The sequence below is a fragment of the Carettochelys insculpta genome, chromosome 18 (assembly GCF_033958435.1).
Source record: "Carettochelys insculpta isolate YL-2023 chromosome 18, ASM3395843v1, whole genome shotgun sequence".
In the NCBI taxonomy this organism is placed as follows: Eukaryota; Metazoa; Chordata; order Testudines; family Carettochelyidae; genus Carettochelys; species Carettochelys insculpta.
In genome coordinates this window covers 9056198-9072147 of record NC_134154.1, presented here as the reverse complement: position 1 = coordinate 9072147, position 15950 = coordinate 9056198, and the positions used below count along the sequence as shown (strand labels likewise).

At 49.2% G+C, this 15950-nt stretch overlaps 1 protein-coding gene across 1 annotated transcript; it reads left to right on the top strand.

The window, feature by feature from the left end:
* Window positions 1–8181: 8181 nt before the first annotated feature.
* DGCR6 (DiGeorge syndrome critical region gene 6) lies at window positions 8182–15685 on the top strand. The gene is made up of 5 exons (XM_075012451.1): window positions 8182–8383; window positions 8757–8917; window positions 10051–10151; window positions 12636–12776; window positions 14629–15685. Exons 1-5 carry the CDS (start codon window positions 8262–8264, stop codon window positions 14710–14712), a joined length of 609 nt encoding a protein of 202 aa, XP_074868552.1. The 5' UTR covers window positions 8182–8261; the 3' UTR covers window positions 14713–15685.
* The last annotated feature ends 265 nt before the right edge of the window (window positions 15686–15950 follow it).

Below are 15950 nucleotides of genomic sequence, written 5' to 3'. Positions count from 1 at the left end.
CTAGAAAGGCAGAAATCTACCCTGGCACTTCCAACACAGGTGGACTGAAATGCTTGATCTTAACAAACAAGACCAAATTGTGTTTGAAGCTTGAAATTGTTTAGTGGATGCCTACAGTAACATGAAGAGACATGCATTTGGTATCCTGTCCATCTTTGGATCTACTTACCTGATGAAGTGGGTCTTTGCCCACGAAAGCTTATGATCCAAAATATCTGTTAGTCTGTAAGGTGCCACAAGACTTCTTGTTGTTCTATATCATCTGTCATTGCACCAACTTCTATGGCTGAGAGAGACAAGCTTTTGAGCCACACAGAACTCTTCTTCAGGTCTGGGTGAAGACCTCTCTCTCTCTCTCTCACAATAGAAGGTGCTCCCTCACCTTACCTCTCTAATTCTTAGCTGGTCAGCCACAATGCCTCCCCAACTAAATGCATTAACCTGTCTTTCACTACTGGCAACCAATTGCTTCCTACAGCCAAAGATAAAGCCCAGGACTCTTGATCTCCAATATTTTACTCTTGTCTAGCAAACATTTCATAATGCACAGATAAAATATGTGTCAAGTCCCCCTCTAGTGGCTCAAGCTAGCAGCTACTCATGGGTCACGAGAACAGTGGCAGAGAGGGAGCCGTGCTAGTCTATATACTATCAAAACAAAAAAAGCAGTCAAAAACCACTTTAAAAACTAACAAAATAATTTATTAGGTGAGCTTTTGTGGGACAGACCCACTTCTTCAGCCCATAGCCGTACCAGAACAAGTTCAATATTTAAGGCACAAGAACCAAAAAAACTGTAATCAAAGTTGACAAATCACAAAAAAATTATCAAGGTGAGCAAATCAGAGAGCAGAGGGGCGGGGAGGGGGGAAATCAAGAATTAGATTAAGCCAAGTATGGCAAAGAGCCCCTATAATGTCCCAGAAAATTTGCATCCTGGTTCAAACTGTGTGTTAATGTGTTGAATTTGAATATGAAAGAGAGTTCAGCAGCTTCTCTTTCTAAAGCAGACTGAAAATTCTTCTTCAATAAGACACAAACTCTTAAGTCATTAACAGAATGGCCCACTCCATTAAAACGTAGACTGACTGGTTTGTGGATCAGGAATGTTTTGATGTCTGTTTTGTGCCCATTAACTCTTTGTCTGAGAAAGTTTGAAGTCTATCCAATATATAGAGCATCTGGGCATTGTTGGCACATGATGGCATTTATGATGTTAATTGAGGAACATGAGAATGTGCCTGTGATTCTGTGAATAACCTGGTTAGGTTCAGTGATGGTATTGCCAGAATAGATTTGTGGACAAAGCTGGCAGCGGGCTTTGTTGCAAGGAAAAGTCCCAGGACTGGTATTCCTGCGGTATAGACTGCGGCTATTGGTCAGAATCCTCATAAGGCTGGGAGGTTGTCTGTAGGAGAGAACAGGCCTGTCACCTAGGGCCTTCTGGAGTGTGGCATCCTGATTATGGATAGGTTGTAGGTCTTTAATAATGCGTTGCAGTGGTTTGAGTTGGGGGCTGTAGGTGATGACCAGTGGTGTTCTGTTCAAAAAAAAAAAGCCAAGAACAGTGACTCTGACTCAGCAGATGGAATGGGAAGTTTATTGGTCGACAGAGGCACAGCTCAGTACAGAGGTGTCAGTACAGCAGGCAGAGACAGTTGTTCCAATCCACCTTGGAGAGAGGAGCCCCATCCAGCTTCTAATTGCCAACTCCCTCGGCTCCTCCCTGCTCTTTGTTCAGATCAGAGGTGTTAGGTGCCAGCTTAGGTTAAAGCCCCAGGGGGTCATCCTTAGCTGCTGTGAGCTGTTCTTCCTGTCATACACACACACACCCCACTCCATCACAGTAACTTGGTGTGAGCAGCCATGCTCCACATACTGTGTCCTCACAGGTCATGCACTTCCCAATTTCTGTCACTAGGAATTTTGGTCTCCGGGCAGCTGATTCTAGGATTCTTTCCCACTGATTTGAAGGAGAACTTGTCTTTCCTTCTAGGCATCCGAGAGAACTGTGGGAAGGCATTGGAGAACTGTCAGCACTAGAATCACAGAATCATATAACACTAGGACTGGAAGGGACCTCAAAAGGTCATCAAGTCCAGTCCTCTGCCATCACGACAGGCTACAGCACCATCCAGAGACTACAGACCATCCCTGATTGGTGTTTCTCTAACCTGCTCTTCAATACCTCCAGTGATGGAGATTCCACAACCTCCCTAGGAAATTTATTCCAGTGTTAACCACTCTGACAGTTAGGAAGTTTCTCTTAATGTCCAACCTAAACCTCCCCTGCTGCAGTTTAAGCCTCTTGCCTTTTGTCTTATCGTCAGACTTTTGTGCATCCTTCCTGTGCTGCTGCCTTTGCTGCTTGGGTGAGGCTGGTGTTAACTGCCTCTTTCTCATGCTTCCTCTCTTATCTTACACATCGTTTCTGTTGAGATCCATTCTTTTTGTTGGGGATTTTGTGGGCCAACTACTTCTTGGCAGGATGCTGTTATTGTTTCTTTCACTTGTGTGTAGATCTGCGTCTTCACGGTTCTGATCTTGCAGAAATGTAGAAAGGAAGCCCAAGAAAGAGGCAGTGAACATCAGGTACGCCAGACCAGCACAGGACGAATACACAAGTCAACAGGAGGTGAAGAAGAGGGTGAAGATGGAAAAGTGGAATTTCATAGAGGATCTGGTGGAAAAAGCAGAAGCTGCTGCAGCAAGTGGAAAGATGGAACAGCTACATGACACCACAAAGCAGCTTTTGGGAAAATGCAGCAGACTTCAATGACCAGTCAAAGACAAAGAGGGACAGGTGATAATAGGGACACAGCAGCAACTAAACTGATGGTCAGATCTTGGTTCTAAGGCAGCCTTACTCCTCAGGGTGTCCTAATCTACTATAAAAAACAAGAAGTCCTGTGGCACCTTATAGACTAACAAATACAGATAAGATGCCACTGGACTTCTTGCTGTTTTTGAAGATACAAACTAACACGGCTACCTCTCTGATACTTGTCACCATGCTAATCTACTGTAGTCTCCTAGGCGCTGTCAGCAGGCATTTCTAGAGTGCACCCTTCCTCTCCCCTACGCCAGGGACTGCAAAGGGCCTATCTATGCCAGATGGCAACTTGGGGTTCCCCCACGCTGGGGAAGATCAGGCAGACTATGACCCTTGGTGCACACAAAGAGACTGTTCTGCTGGTATTATTCATTGCCATATTGTTACTTTTACTGCAAAAAAACCCTCCATTTTCTATATACCTCATCCCGCCCCATGGTTTCCAACTGACCCACATAGTGTCACAATCCCAGGGAACTGTGTCTCAGAGTAAATGGGGGCCCAGCCTTGGTATGTGTTGATCCCCTCTAGCATACCTTTCTTGGACAATGTCACATTCCTTGAGCCACCAACATAGGTCCTCCAGGACTGCCTTGTGTGTTGCTTGGTCCAGCCCAGAGATTGCACCCAGGAACATGTATGTGACTATACCGTGTGCAAAAAGAAGCCCTCTGCATTCATGCCAGGGGTCAGCAACCTGCAGCTCCAGAGCCGCAGGTGGCTCTTTAAAGAGTCATTTGTGACTCTGGCTGATGTAATGACCACGCCCTGCTGCTGCTGAAACAGCAGCAGCTACCTCTAGCCTGGCCAGCATTCCACTCTCCCTCCTCCCCATCACTTCTGGCCAGGTCAGGGATCAGCAGTGGGTGGGGCTGGCCAGTGCTCGACTGAGCAGGGGGGCAGCTGGGGTTGGCCTATTGCTGTGCCATCTAGGCTGGGGTTACCATACGTCCGCTTTTTCCTGGATATGTCCTCTTTTTCAGCTCTCAAAACTCTGCCCAGATGGGTTTTTAAATTTCTACCAATGTTCAGGATTTTATAGGTGCCCGGAGCCCGGCTGTGGAGCTGGAAGTAACAAGCTGCAGAGGCTGCTTTGCCTTGCGAGGAGCTGCAGGGGGCCAGGCATAGGCAGCCCCCTCCCCCTGCCCGGACTGGGGGGCGGCGTAAGAGAAGTGAGGAGAAAGCGGGGGGTCAAGGGGCAGCACACGTGTGCCCTGGACTCAGGCAGTGCAAAAGTGCTGAGCCAGAGCCAGACTGGGAAACCAATGGGGCAGGGGAAAGGGGGCAGGAGTATGGGAGGCAGCTGTGAGCCTGGGGGTGCTCTGTGGCAGTGGGGCAGTTGTTCAGGGGGCGGTGGTGGTGTGAGGGAAGGACTGTTGGGGGAGGACTGTCTCTTATTCTCATTGCAGCTCTTGAAGTATTGATTTTGTACCCAAATTTGGATAAATGGCTCTTCTCGCTATTGTGGTTGCAGACTCCTGTTCACGACCAGGTTACACATTACTACGGCTCCCTAGGCCCTCCAATTTAAGGCCAACTAGAGCCTTCTGGGTTCCGCCCCACATTTGGGACCATACCCACGATCGTGGTGTGATGCCAGATTTCTCAATGCTTCCTCTGCCTTCGCGTGCTGGTTAAACGCAGAGATGGGGCTGGCATTACGATAGCAGTTTTCAACTTGTTTTCATTTGCAGTTCCCTTAAATCTTACAGACGGAGCTATAGATCCCTTTGGAAATCCTAAATGTGGTCTTGCAAACTCCCAGGGACTCACGGACCACAGGCAATATTAAAAGAGGCAATTTTTAGTTCTCTGGGCTTGTTTCCTAGATCTTGTGGCAACGATGAAGCGGGTCTGTCCCGCGAAATCTCATCACCAAATAAATCATTGTATCAGTCTTTAGAGTGCTACATGACTGCTGTTTTGTTTTGTTGGAGTACAGACTATCACGGCTGTTACTGTGCTCCAGGTGTAATACTTCCCTCTTCGTGCGCCCCCCAACCCTGCAGTAGGTCCACATGGATACCATCCCTGTAAGTACCTGGCGCAGGTTGCTTTTCAAGGGCCTTTTCTTCATGAAGGAAAATTGCACAGGGGAAACTGCATGCAAATTCTCACAGTGGAGCAACCTCATCCTGCAGTCCGGCTGCTCCATGTGGGAATCACACCAGTCACACGTCACGGTGAGCATTTCATCAGTGCAACAGCTCTGCGCTGGGTTGATTCCTTCCTGCATGCAGGGCCCACGCCACAGAGTCAGGCTCAAGTTGCAACGACAGAGATTGTTTCATTCAGCTACCCCCAACATTTCCTGCTCCTTGCCAAGCACTGCCAGTTCCCACAGTAAACCCAGCCTTTCCAAGATCCAGCCACTGTGCCTGGGAGAATGCAGAGTCCTAAGCCTGCCAGGCTAATTAGAAGAGCATGAGACACACATCTGGTAGCGATTGAGGGCGAAAAGCATTGGGAACAGAGGAAGGCAAATAATCCCTGAAGTACAAAGGAGGTGAAAAGAATGTCCAGCTTCAGAAAGAGACTCCAGGGTACTAGTTTCACCAATACACAGAGGCCCCAATGTGATGATCTTTCCTTCCACTGGCCCCTGGGGCACTAACCTGGCAACCTGATACATGCAGTAGCAGCCTCTCTTCCCATCAGGCCTCCCAGGACGGGAGTAGCAGCCTCTCCCGCCTCTTTCCTTGCACCATATGGATCCTCAGAAGGCCTCCATCTTAGGCTTCTGCTTCCTAATATGGAGGTCCCAACTTGCAGGCCCTCCCGCTTCCCAGGTGTGGGCTCTCATTAATCTCTCCATATAACCCCAGAGACTATCAGGTTCCATCCACACCCCACTGCAAGCTCAGGCACTTGAGTCTCCACTTTGAAGAAATGACACCAATGCAAATCACTGTGCCAAAACATTGGACTGCGTGGTCAATGACCCCCATTCAGCTCTGCCCTTTGTGAGGTCATTTACACCTGGACTCGGTGGGTAAAATCGTACTTATCAGAATGAGGCCATCGTTAGGCTTCTGTGCACTCCTTTGTAAACAACCACTCAAGGTAGATTTGGTGCTGCTGGGGGAAAGTCAAGGACAAACACATACCCATCTTGTCCCTTTACTTTGCATGTCAGTAAGCAAACAGCTGCTGTCTTTTCAACAGTTTTATCTATTATCACTGAAACAGTGGAAGCGGGAACACTGCAGCACCTTTAGCTGGACACAGGGACTTTTACCATTAGATTTCCTCATGTAGTGTGATAACAATATCTAAAGATAACATATCTTTAGACCCAGGTGAAAAGAAAAGCTAGCGGATTAAACTATTTTTCTGTCAAATGGCAAATCCATAAAAAAATGGCCAGGCCCGTCAAATACCAGCCTGCTGGTAGCTCAAGTCTCAGCACAAAGAGCCACAGGATATATCCCCAGATGGAGGGTTACCATATTTCAGATTCCCAAAAAAGAAATACTGCTGGACAAGGCAGGAGCTGCAATGGGAGGGTGGGAAGAGGAGATCGTGGAGGTACCTGCAGAAATGTCACTTCCTGTGATGGCAGCAGGGCAGCTGGCACAAGTCCAGGACACAGCAACAGCTGTCAGTCGGTGGTTCCCTCCAGAAGTCCCTCCACGGGGCTGGGAGTTGGGTGGGTGGGATCTGGCAGCTGTGGCTTGCAAAGAAATTGGCCAATCATCTGTAGATGCTGGAGAGGAAGCAATGGGAAGCAGATCATAAACTTGCCATCGTACATATAATTGTGTAAAAAGGATGAGTAAAAAAATTAAATGAACATAAAATAAGCACAATGTTTGTTCATAAAAAGGTTAAGAAACACTGAGTTAATGTACCCTCTGGAATTGCTCTGCGTTCCCCCAGGGGTACACATACCCCTGATTGACAACCACTGATCTATACTCTCTGATTATTTGGTCTGTTGTCTGTCATAGTATCAGAGGGATAGTCCTGTCAAACAACAAGGAATCCTGTGGCACCTTAACGACTAGCAGAGTCATTGAAAAGTGGCCCTCCTTCAACAAAATAACCTTCAAAAACAGACTTCAAAGGGAAACCACAGCACTGCAACTCATTTGCAAACTTGACACTAGGTTTGAATAGGGACTGGGCATAGCTGGCTCCCTACAAAAAGTTTTCCCTCTCTTGGTAGTCACACCTCCTCCTCAACTGTCCGGAGTGGCCCACACCCACCCATTCACCTTGACCTAGTCTCAAAGAGGCTGTTAGTCTGTATCATCACAAAACAAAATAAGCAGTCCTGTAGCACCTTAAAGACTAACAATAGTTAGTACTGGCCCTCCACTTAGGGTTGCCACATTTTTGGGTCAGATTTGCAGGACCAGCAGCCCCAGCTGCACTGTCCCTGGTGGGGTGGGGTGGGGTGGGGTGAACGAGCAGCCCCATGGCTGGGAGGCTACTACTGGGCTGGGGCACCCTGCACTGCAGCCAGCTTCTACTTGCAGGGCTGCCAGGGTTCCCCACCTCCACAGCTGGGGTTCCCATGGCTCAGGCTGCTGGCAGGGGGCTCTGCACCCCAGCTACCGGGCTACCAGCATCCTTCTCCCTTCACTGGGGTTCCCCCAGCTGGGAGCTGTCTGGGGAACAGAGCCACACAGGCAGCCCCAGCCACAGGCAACCCGGCTGGTGCTGGGACTTTCCATGACAAGTCCTGCATTTACGCAAAAGTTTCGCCGTGGGTCAGTTTGTGTCAGTGCGGGACGCAGGGCTTTGCGTGGAAATTCAGGACTGTCCCATGCATTGCGGGAGGTCTGGCAACCCTACCTCCACTTGATAGGTAACACCCTTCTCGTCCTGTGCTTGTGTGCTCATGCTGGCCTCTGTACTTTCCACACCGGGCATCGGAAAAAGCAGGTCTCTGCCTCCAACAGCTTATGCCCAAATAAATCTGTTAGTCTTAGAAATGCCGCAGGAACCCGCATTGCATCTGCCATAGCGTGAGGTGTCCTTGGGCATCGGCCAGCCGACTTCTCGCATGCACCAGGCTGCCCAGAAGAATTACTAAAAGAAATATAACCGCGGGCGTTTGAAGAGCCCAGCACAGGGGAAAAGAGATAAATAAGGGCACTGCATAGCTGGAGACCTGAGCGCCACAAAACAGCCACCGCTCTGCGCGAGCCCTCCACAGCCCATAGCAGCGCGAGAGCGCGCCCGATCCCCACGCCCCGCCCCCCGTGTCGAGAGCGCGCACGGTCCCCACGCCCGCCCCGCCCCCCGTGTCGAGAGCGCGCACGGTCCCCACGCCCCAGCCCCCTCCGTAACGAGAGCGCGCACGGTCCGCACGCACACACCCACCTCCTACCGAAAGCGCGCACGCCCCACCCCTTCCGTAACGAGAGCGCGCCCGGCCCCGCAAGAGCGGCGGCCCGGCGCCTGGCAACTGTCTCCCGCGATGGAGCGCTGCGGGCCCGGGTCGGGGCTTGTCTACGAGGAGCCGTCCGAGCGGGCCCGGCAGCAGGCGCGCCACTACCAGCTGCTGTCCGAGCTGCAGGCGCTGGTGAAGGCGCTGCCCAGGTGAGGGGAGCCGGGCCCGCCGTGCGGACACCGCTAGCGCCCCCCTCCCCGCCACGTGGGCCGTCCCCGTCCGCCTGACCCTGCCCGCTCTGCGGCTTCTCGGGGCGAGGCCTGCGGGACCCAAGCGGGGCGGGGGCTGTGGGAGCCGCTCTAGGTGTGGCCGGTGCGCGCGGCCCCGCGGCCGGTGCGCGCGGCCCCTCCCCCGCGCCCCCTCCCCTTCCCTCCCCCGCGGCCAGTGCGCGCGGCCCCTCTCGCGCTCCCCCTCCCCCCCCCCCCCCCCCCGCCGCCGACGGTGTTTTTCTGGGCGCGCAGCCTGGCTGTGCACCCGCCCGCCGGGCCGGCCCCCCACCCTCCTGTGGCCTGTTCCCTGCAGCGCCTGCCAGCAGCGCCTGTCCTACACCACCCTCAGCGACCTGGCCCTGGCCCTGCTCGACGGCGCCGTCTTTGAGATCGTGCAGGGGCTGCTGGAGATCCAGCACCTGACGGAGAAGAACCTCTACAACCAGCGGCTGAAGCTGCACAGCGAGCACCGAGGTGAGCGCCCCCCGCTACGGCCGCCACTGACCCTGCAGCGCCGCTGCTTTGCAGCTCGGCGCTGGGACCCCGGCAGCAGGTGGACGTCACCTGGTAGGGGGAGAGTCCTAGTTAGGACTCGGGGGCGGGGGAAGGTGCCGAAAAGGGCTGGTAGCCCAGGGCAGGCGTGTGCGCGGCCTGGCCAGCTAATCGACATCAGGCCTGTGCCCCTAGAAGGGCTCTGGGGAGCCTTTCTCCAGTCTCTCTGAGCGCAGGTGTGTAGTACTATAATTGCCCTATGGAAAGGGAGCTGTGTTAAGGGCTGTACTTTAAAGCACTCAGTTTTGTGTGTGGGTAGCAAAGAGGCTTGAAAGCTTGTGTGTCTGGCTGCTGCTGCTCAAACCCCAGGCTGTATTTAATCCTTGCCCGCCGAGATGCCCTGCTTCCATTTGCAGTGAAATTATTGAAATGGTGGGGGGGGGAGTGTCTCAGAAATAAGATATTGACTGTCCAAAGCGGAGCATTTGGCTATGACTTGGGGAAATGCAGATGTGACTACCGTGTCTGCTGCTGTTCTGGATGTAGGCTATGTCTGCACTAGAAGCATCTGTCCACAGAAATTACTGTCGACAGGGAAATCGCAACAGAACCTCTGGGGATGGATCGCATCTAAACACACAACTTGTTCTTGCGTGTTGAATAGTAATAGAGAGGAAGCCGTGCTAGTCTATACACTATCAAAACAAAAAGCAGACAAGTAGCACTTTAAAGACTAGCAAAATAGTTTATGTGCTCACCTGATAAACTATTTTGCTAGTCTTTAAAGTGCTACTTGACTGCTTTTTGTTTTGACAAGTTGTTCCGTGGACAGAGAACAGCCAGGCTGTGCTGCCCTCTGGTGCCAGAAAGCAGAATGGCAGCTTTGCAAAGAGGGTTGCCCAGCAGTCCTCTCTGTTTACAGAAGTGTCTACACTGCACTTCTGTCGACAGAACCTTTGTTATGCCTGAAAATGCAGAGCTGTCTTGTGGCTCTGTCGACAGAGTGCTTTAAGTGTGTAAACGCTCCCTGAGGTATGTCAACAGAAGGCCCCTTCTGTTGAAAAGGCTCTGTTGTAGAGACAGCCCCAGAATCTAATGATGTACTTATTAATCAGCGCTGAAGCAAGAAGTCTTCCACAGACACAAAGAAGCCCAGCAATCCTGCAGACCTCACAACCTGCCACTTCTCAAAGCAGCTCAGCAGAGGGAGCTGGAGGTAAGGTTTATTTATTAGCACTTCCTTGACTGTTTACTGATGCTGGTCCTTCTAGCTGCACATTGCAGCCTTGTTGCAGTAGGGTGTGTTGCCTCTAAAAACTGATAAAACCACATTTAACTGTAGGGTACAGGCACTGAAGCATCTTAAAGTGACACTGATGCCATAACAGGGAGTCAATAAAGAATGTCTAGGTATCTTTCTTCACAGAACACTGCGTTTCACTTCTGTTTCCCTGTAGACTTAATGAAACCTTAAAACAATCATAGGGCTGGAGGGGACCTCAGGAGGTCATCCAGTCCAGCCCCCTACCTAATCAACCCCAACTAAATCATCCCAGCCATGACTATATCAAGCCGGGACTTAAAAACCTCTAGGGATGGCGATTCCACCACTTCTTTTGGTAACTCATTCCAGTTTTTCACCGCCCTCCTGCTGAAGTAGTTTTTCCTAATATCTAACCTAGATCTCCTGCTCTGTAACTTGAGACCATTGTTCCTTGCTCTGCCATCTGTCACTACTGAGAACAGCCTCCCTCCATCCTCTTTAGAGCACCCCTTCAGGAAGTTGAAGGCTGCTATCAAATTACTCTTCTTCTCTTCTGTAAACTGAACGAGCCTAAATCCCTCAGTCCCTTCTCATAGGTAATGGGCTCAACCCCCACCCCACAATCATTTTCGTTGCCCTTTGCTGGACCCGCTCCAGTGCAGCCATATCCTTTCTATACTGGGGGACCCAGAACTGAGTGCAGTATTCCAGATGCGGCCTGACCAGTGCTGAATAGAAGGGACTAATAACTTCTCTAGATCTGCTGGAAATATTCCTTCTAATGCACCCCAGTATGCCATTAGTCTTCTTGGCTACAAGAGCACACTGTTGACTCATATATAGCTTCTCATCCACTGTAATCCCCAGGTCCTTTTTCTGCTGCACTGCTACTTAGCCAGTTGGTCCCCAGCCTGTAACAATGCTTAGGATTCTTCCATCCTAAGAGCAGGACTGTGCACTTCTCCTTGTTGAACATCAGATTTCTTTTGTCCCATTTAAGCCTTCTAGAGTTGAATCCATGTTTGGTTTCAAATAGAGCAGATGTGCCTCTTATTTTAAGCTGTATTTGAAGATAGACATAATTGTCTCTTAGATTAAGTTGGTTTATCATAGACATATAAAGACAGTCCTTGTCCCTGCCCTTTGCTGGAAATGTCAGTTCTTCCCATCACTCAAAATGCTTCAGGATTTGTAGGCTTTTGTCTCCTCTCTGATGGTCGAGTCTGTGCAGCTCCTTAAAATCTTTAGCTACAGATGTAGCATTGATTGGACTCCATGATTCCTCCTTTTGATGCTGTGGGTAGCAGTTCCCCACCTTTTTACAATCTGCACCTGCCGTTCTTACCGCTAAATGCCCTCTTTTTACCCCCTTGCTCCACCAGCTCTTTAAAAGAGCACTCCTTGGTGAGTGAAGTCAGTGCTAAATGTTTCCTTAGTAACCACAAGCGCTTTTTTAAACTGTAGATTGGATGTGATATTGCCCAAAATCTACAGGGTGGTCGTGTGAAGCACAGAAGCCAGTGCAGATTACCGACGTGGAAACTCCTAACTTCTGCAAGTGCTGACTGCTGAAACGCCAGTAACTATAGTGTAATGAACAGTGTAACCTGAATGATAGAATTTCTGTCAGCTACTGTAGCTCTGTGAGTTTGGAAAAATGACTATACTGGTTCAGTAATCATCTCATACTGGCAATAATCCTGTTAAGAAATCTTACAGAAAGGGAGACAGGCAGAGGTTTGAACTGACCCGGGACCAACCATCCCATGAATTAGTGGCAGAGCTAGTTCCAGCCTTACCTCAGTCCATGCTCAAAGCAGCAGATCGGATGGACCTCTGCCCTCATCTGTGAAATGGTAAAAAGGTTGAGAGGATGTTTGTCAAAAGCTGGGAGCCTAAAAGGCCCATGTTTACATTGGATTATTACTGGTCCCTAGATAAGATAGTGGAGAAAACTCATTATGTGTAATACAGGTAGAAGGGAGTTGATCTCTCTTCAGAGCACTCTGATTGCTTCTACAAACTGAATCTTTGTTGGGGGAGAGAGCAGTGAATGAACTGGACTTTCTGTTAGGCCTAATTCCCCTGAATCCTAGCTTTCTATGAACAAATCAGCTCCAGGTCTCAGTTTTGCTGCTGCAGACAAGTGTGCCTGTAGACAGAGCCTTGTGAGGAGAGCAGTTGTTGTCTGCATTGTGGTGGAGCTCCCTCAGACCATGATGATAGGTAGCACCTTTTGAGTCCTTCAGAAATGCAAATAATGTATTTTGGGGAATACAAACGGGTCCTGGGCCCATTTAAAGATGCCACATGATCAAAGTAGCCTCTAAACTTCATTGGACAGGGGTTGGAGAAAAGCTAACAGGAAGGTAACTGGAGAAGGCATATTGCATTTCTTCAGCTTTAGATTCCTAATTTCTCTTTCTCATTTCTCAGGCTCTGGAACAGCGCATTCGAGAGGAACAGCGACTGATGGATGAGAAAATAGTTTTGGAACTAGATCAGAAAGTGGTTGACCAGCAGGGCACTCTGGAGAAAGCTGGAGTGTCTGGATTTTACGTCACCACAAACCCACAGGTAAGTGTTTTGAGTAAGGAGTGCAAGATTTGTCAGTAGTCTTGCAAGTCTTGTCAAAAAATAAATTACTTCTCATCCTCATGGCCTTGGGTTTGAACTCTCAGCATCCACTGCTAAGTGTGATTGTTCCTCTACTGCAGGAGCCAAAGGTGTTAAATGCTTGTCTCCCTGGCACACTAATGCTTGACTATGTGATGTTATTGTAGGTTCCCATCACAGCTTGCTGCATGCATTAATGCACTTGGTAGACTCTGCTGAAGTCCTCTGGCTAGAAACAGCAGCATGCTCAGTCTTAGGTAGGTCAACCAAAGAGGGACAAACAGCCACACTCTTCTACTGTGGGTTATATTGAGATGCGAAAAAGTGTCTTCCAGGAGCTTTTCAACCTTGTAGTCTATTGTGTCTAGAAAATACACAAAACAGTACAGTGAGCTGATCACTTTCTTCATCTGTGAATCGGTCGTCACCTATGTGTAGCTGCCTACTGGAAAGGAACCTGGTAAAGGATACAGGTCTTTTGATAGGAGTCTCCTGCTACTGCCTAACAAAAATAACCATTTTCCATACATTTTCCTTGTGCATTTGTCAGCTCACGTTCCTATTCCAGTCTGCTACACTAGACACTTCTACAGTTATTTTCCACAAATACAGGTTGAACCTCTGGTCCAGCACCCTTGGGACCTGACTGGTGCCAAGCCAGAGAATTCGCAGAACTGTAGGAGGTCACTCACACTTCCACTGCTTACTGGGCTGAGAGAATAGCCACAGAGAGGTAGCTGTGTTAGTCTGTATCTTCACCAAACAAAAAAACAGTCCTCTATCACCTTAAGGACTAACACTGTTTGCTAGGTCAGGGGCTTTCGTGGGACAGACCCACTTCTCCAGATCTGAAGCGCTACAGATAAAGTGGGACTTTGCCCCCGAAAGCTTATGCTCCTAAATGTTAGCCTCTAAGGTGGTGCAGGACTTGTTGTTTTTGAAGATGCAGGCTAACACGGCTACCTCTCTGATACTTAAACTTTATGGGACTGTGGGAAACTTGGCCATGCTCATAAGTGGATGTCTGGCTAACTAAAATCATGTCGGGCTATGGATGTTTCCAGGCCAGAGAGTGCCAGACTAGAAAGGTTCATGCTGTAGTGGAATAGTCTTTATCTGTATTGCCATAGTGTCCAGGAGGCCTAATCATGTGCTAGGTGTGTACAAAACAGAACAAAAAGATGCCCCTCTATTCTGTCTCACAATTTGAGTAGGCCAAACAGATGGGAACAGGCACAGGGGTATGATACTGTCAGTTTTCAGTCAACATTATCGGCAGTGGTCTGAGCATAGCAGAGGCCTAACCATTGTGTTGTAGGTCTCACAAAGCCAGAAACTTGTAAGAAGGATCACAGGGTAGCTTTATAGTTGTTCGTGCGCAGACTCCTAACGCCCAGTAAACACCCCGCGAGAGTGAAAACCTCAGGGATTACTTCACCTTTTCCTTTGGTGGGCATTTTAACTTCTAAGTATGTAATGGAAACTGTACCACACATGCTGCAGAGGCAACAGACTGCACTGCTGTCTGACCCTGGTGTACTGACAAACAAGCAGTGGAAAAGGAGCCTTCGTCAATGTCTTAAACCAGTACCCTGTTATGGGATGATTTACATCAGATCCCATGTGGGAACGCACTTCATATTTAAAGTAGAATAAGCCTTATTTCTGCCTGGCCAGTTTTTCTCTTCCATTTGCCAGTGTGGCTGAGGTCCTGAATGTGCTGCAGATCAGGTTTGCCCTCTGCAGCTCTTGCTAACAGCTAAGGTCAGAAAAACGGGACTGACTTTCTTCAATGAAGTCTTTCTCTTTACAGGAGCTGACTTTGCAGATGAATCTGTTAGAGCTGATACGGAAGTTGCAGCAGAAGGAATCTCCGCAAGAGAGAGCATTCTCCTGATTTCCTCTCTTTCCAGGCTCTCTCCCTCTGAAATTCACACTAAAGAGGCTACTTAAATAACTTACTCTGTAATATCAGAGATAAACCACTCGTCACCAGGTGTATACGAAACAGCTGAAACTGTTGGAGAGCTGCTTCCATACCCTTCACCTTTCAGCACTTGGCCTCTGTTGTAATTCCCTATGTGTTCACTACCTGGTTTCTTCATTACAGCTGCTGTAGAATTTCCAGTGATCAGTGAACATAACTAATACCTTGTTTCCGAATAAGAAAACCAAGTTCTTTAGAGGCCAGTTCAGTGGCCATTCAGCCCAGAGTCTGCACTCTTGGATGATGTGATGTGTGCACATTTTCCACACGTGACCAGAGTTTCTGGCACTTGAAGGGTAAATGGAAGGCACAAGGTTGCTCAAGGAGAGCAGAAATCTTTGTGTGCAGTGCCATTATGTGGGTTTTTCTTCTCACAGACCAGACCATGCGTCATATAGCCTTGGCAGACAGTTATTGTTCTGAAGGCATTTTTCAGGATGCGCAGCTGATTGGCTCTATCTGTAAATCAGGGAAGTGGCCACAACATCTTAAGTGACCTGCATGTATCTGAGCTGCTCACTCTGGATTACGCAGTGGTATCTCAAATGCAGCCTTGCCATGCTATTCATGTCGTTGTGGAGGAATATGTTGCAAGAACTGCAAATGATAGGAGGGCATCTGACAGCTTCTGCTTCAGCCATCTGGCTGAAGTAAGTCCCCCTTATCTGCCTAGAAGTTGCTTCCCTCATTGTGAGCTGCCACATCTCGCCCCCGGAGGAGATAGCCACGCCGATGCCTGCTGACTGAGGGTTCTGAAGGCAGGCATGCACTTTGCCAGTCCAAGTACCTTGGATGCTGCAGGGAGATGCTAAGGGTTATGTTCCTGTACATGACTTTAAAATGCCAGCCTCAGAATGTTTAGAAATAAATAATTCATCTGCAACTCATGTCTGGCACTTGGCTTTCATTTCCTGCTATTGGATTACTCTAACAGATGTTTGGATCTTCTGGTATTGCCAAAAGATGGCCCAGGCCATTTGAGAGAAGGTCACAGGTGAACTGGGCCCATCAGCTGCCTCTAACTTCGATTTTAAGGGGCGGGGGGGTGAGAAGCAAAGACCTGAAAGAAGCTGTAGTGGTTTCAGGGGAAGGATTGGTTGATTTTTTCCTAAACCAGAGAGCAGCAGGGGATGCTGACTTGTTAGCAT

What these genes read in the sequence shown, in the direction of transcription:
- DGCR6 (XM_075012451.1), top strand. Translation starts at nt 8,262, where the DNA reads ATGGAGCGCTGCGGGCCCGGGTCGGGGCTTGTCTACGAGGAGCCGTCC. An exon ending in CTGGTGAAGGCGCTGCCCAG is followed by an intron (nt 8,384 to 8,756) that starts GTGAGGGGAGCC and finishes TGTTCCCTGCAG; the next exon opens with CGCCTGCCAGCAGCGCCTGT. An exon ending in CTCAGCAGAGGGAGCTGGAG is followed by an intron (nt 10,152 to 12,635) that starts GTAAGGTTTATT and finishes CTCATTTCTCAG; the next exon opens with GCTCTGGAACAGCGCATTCG.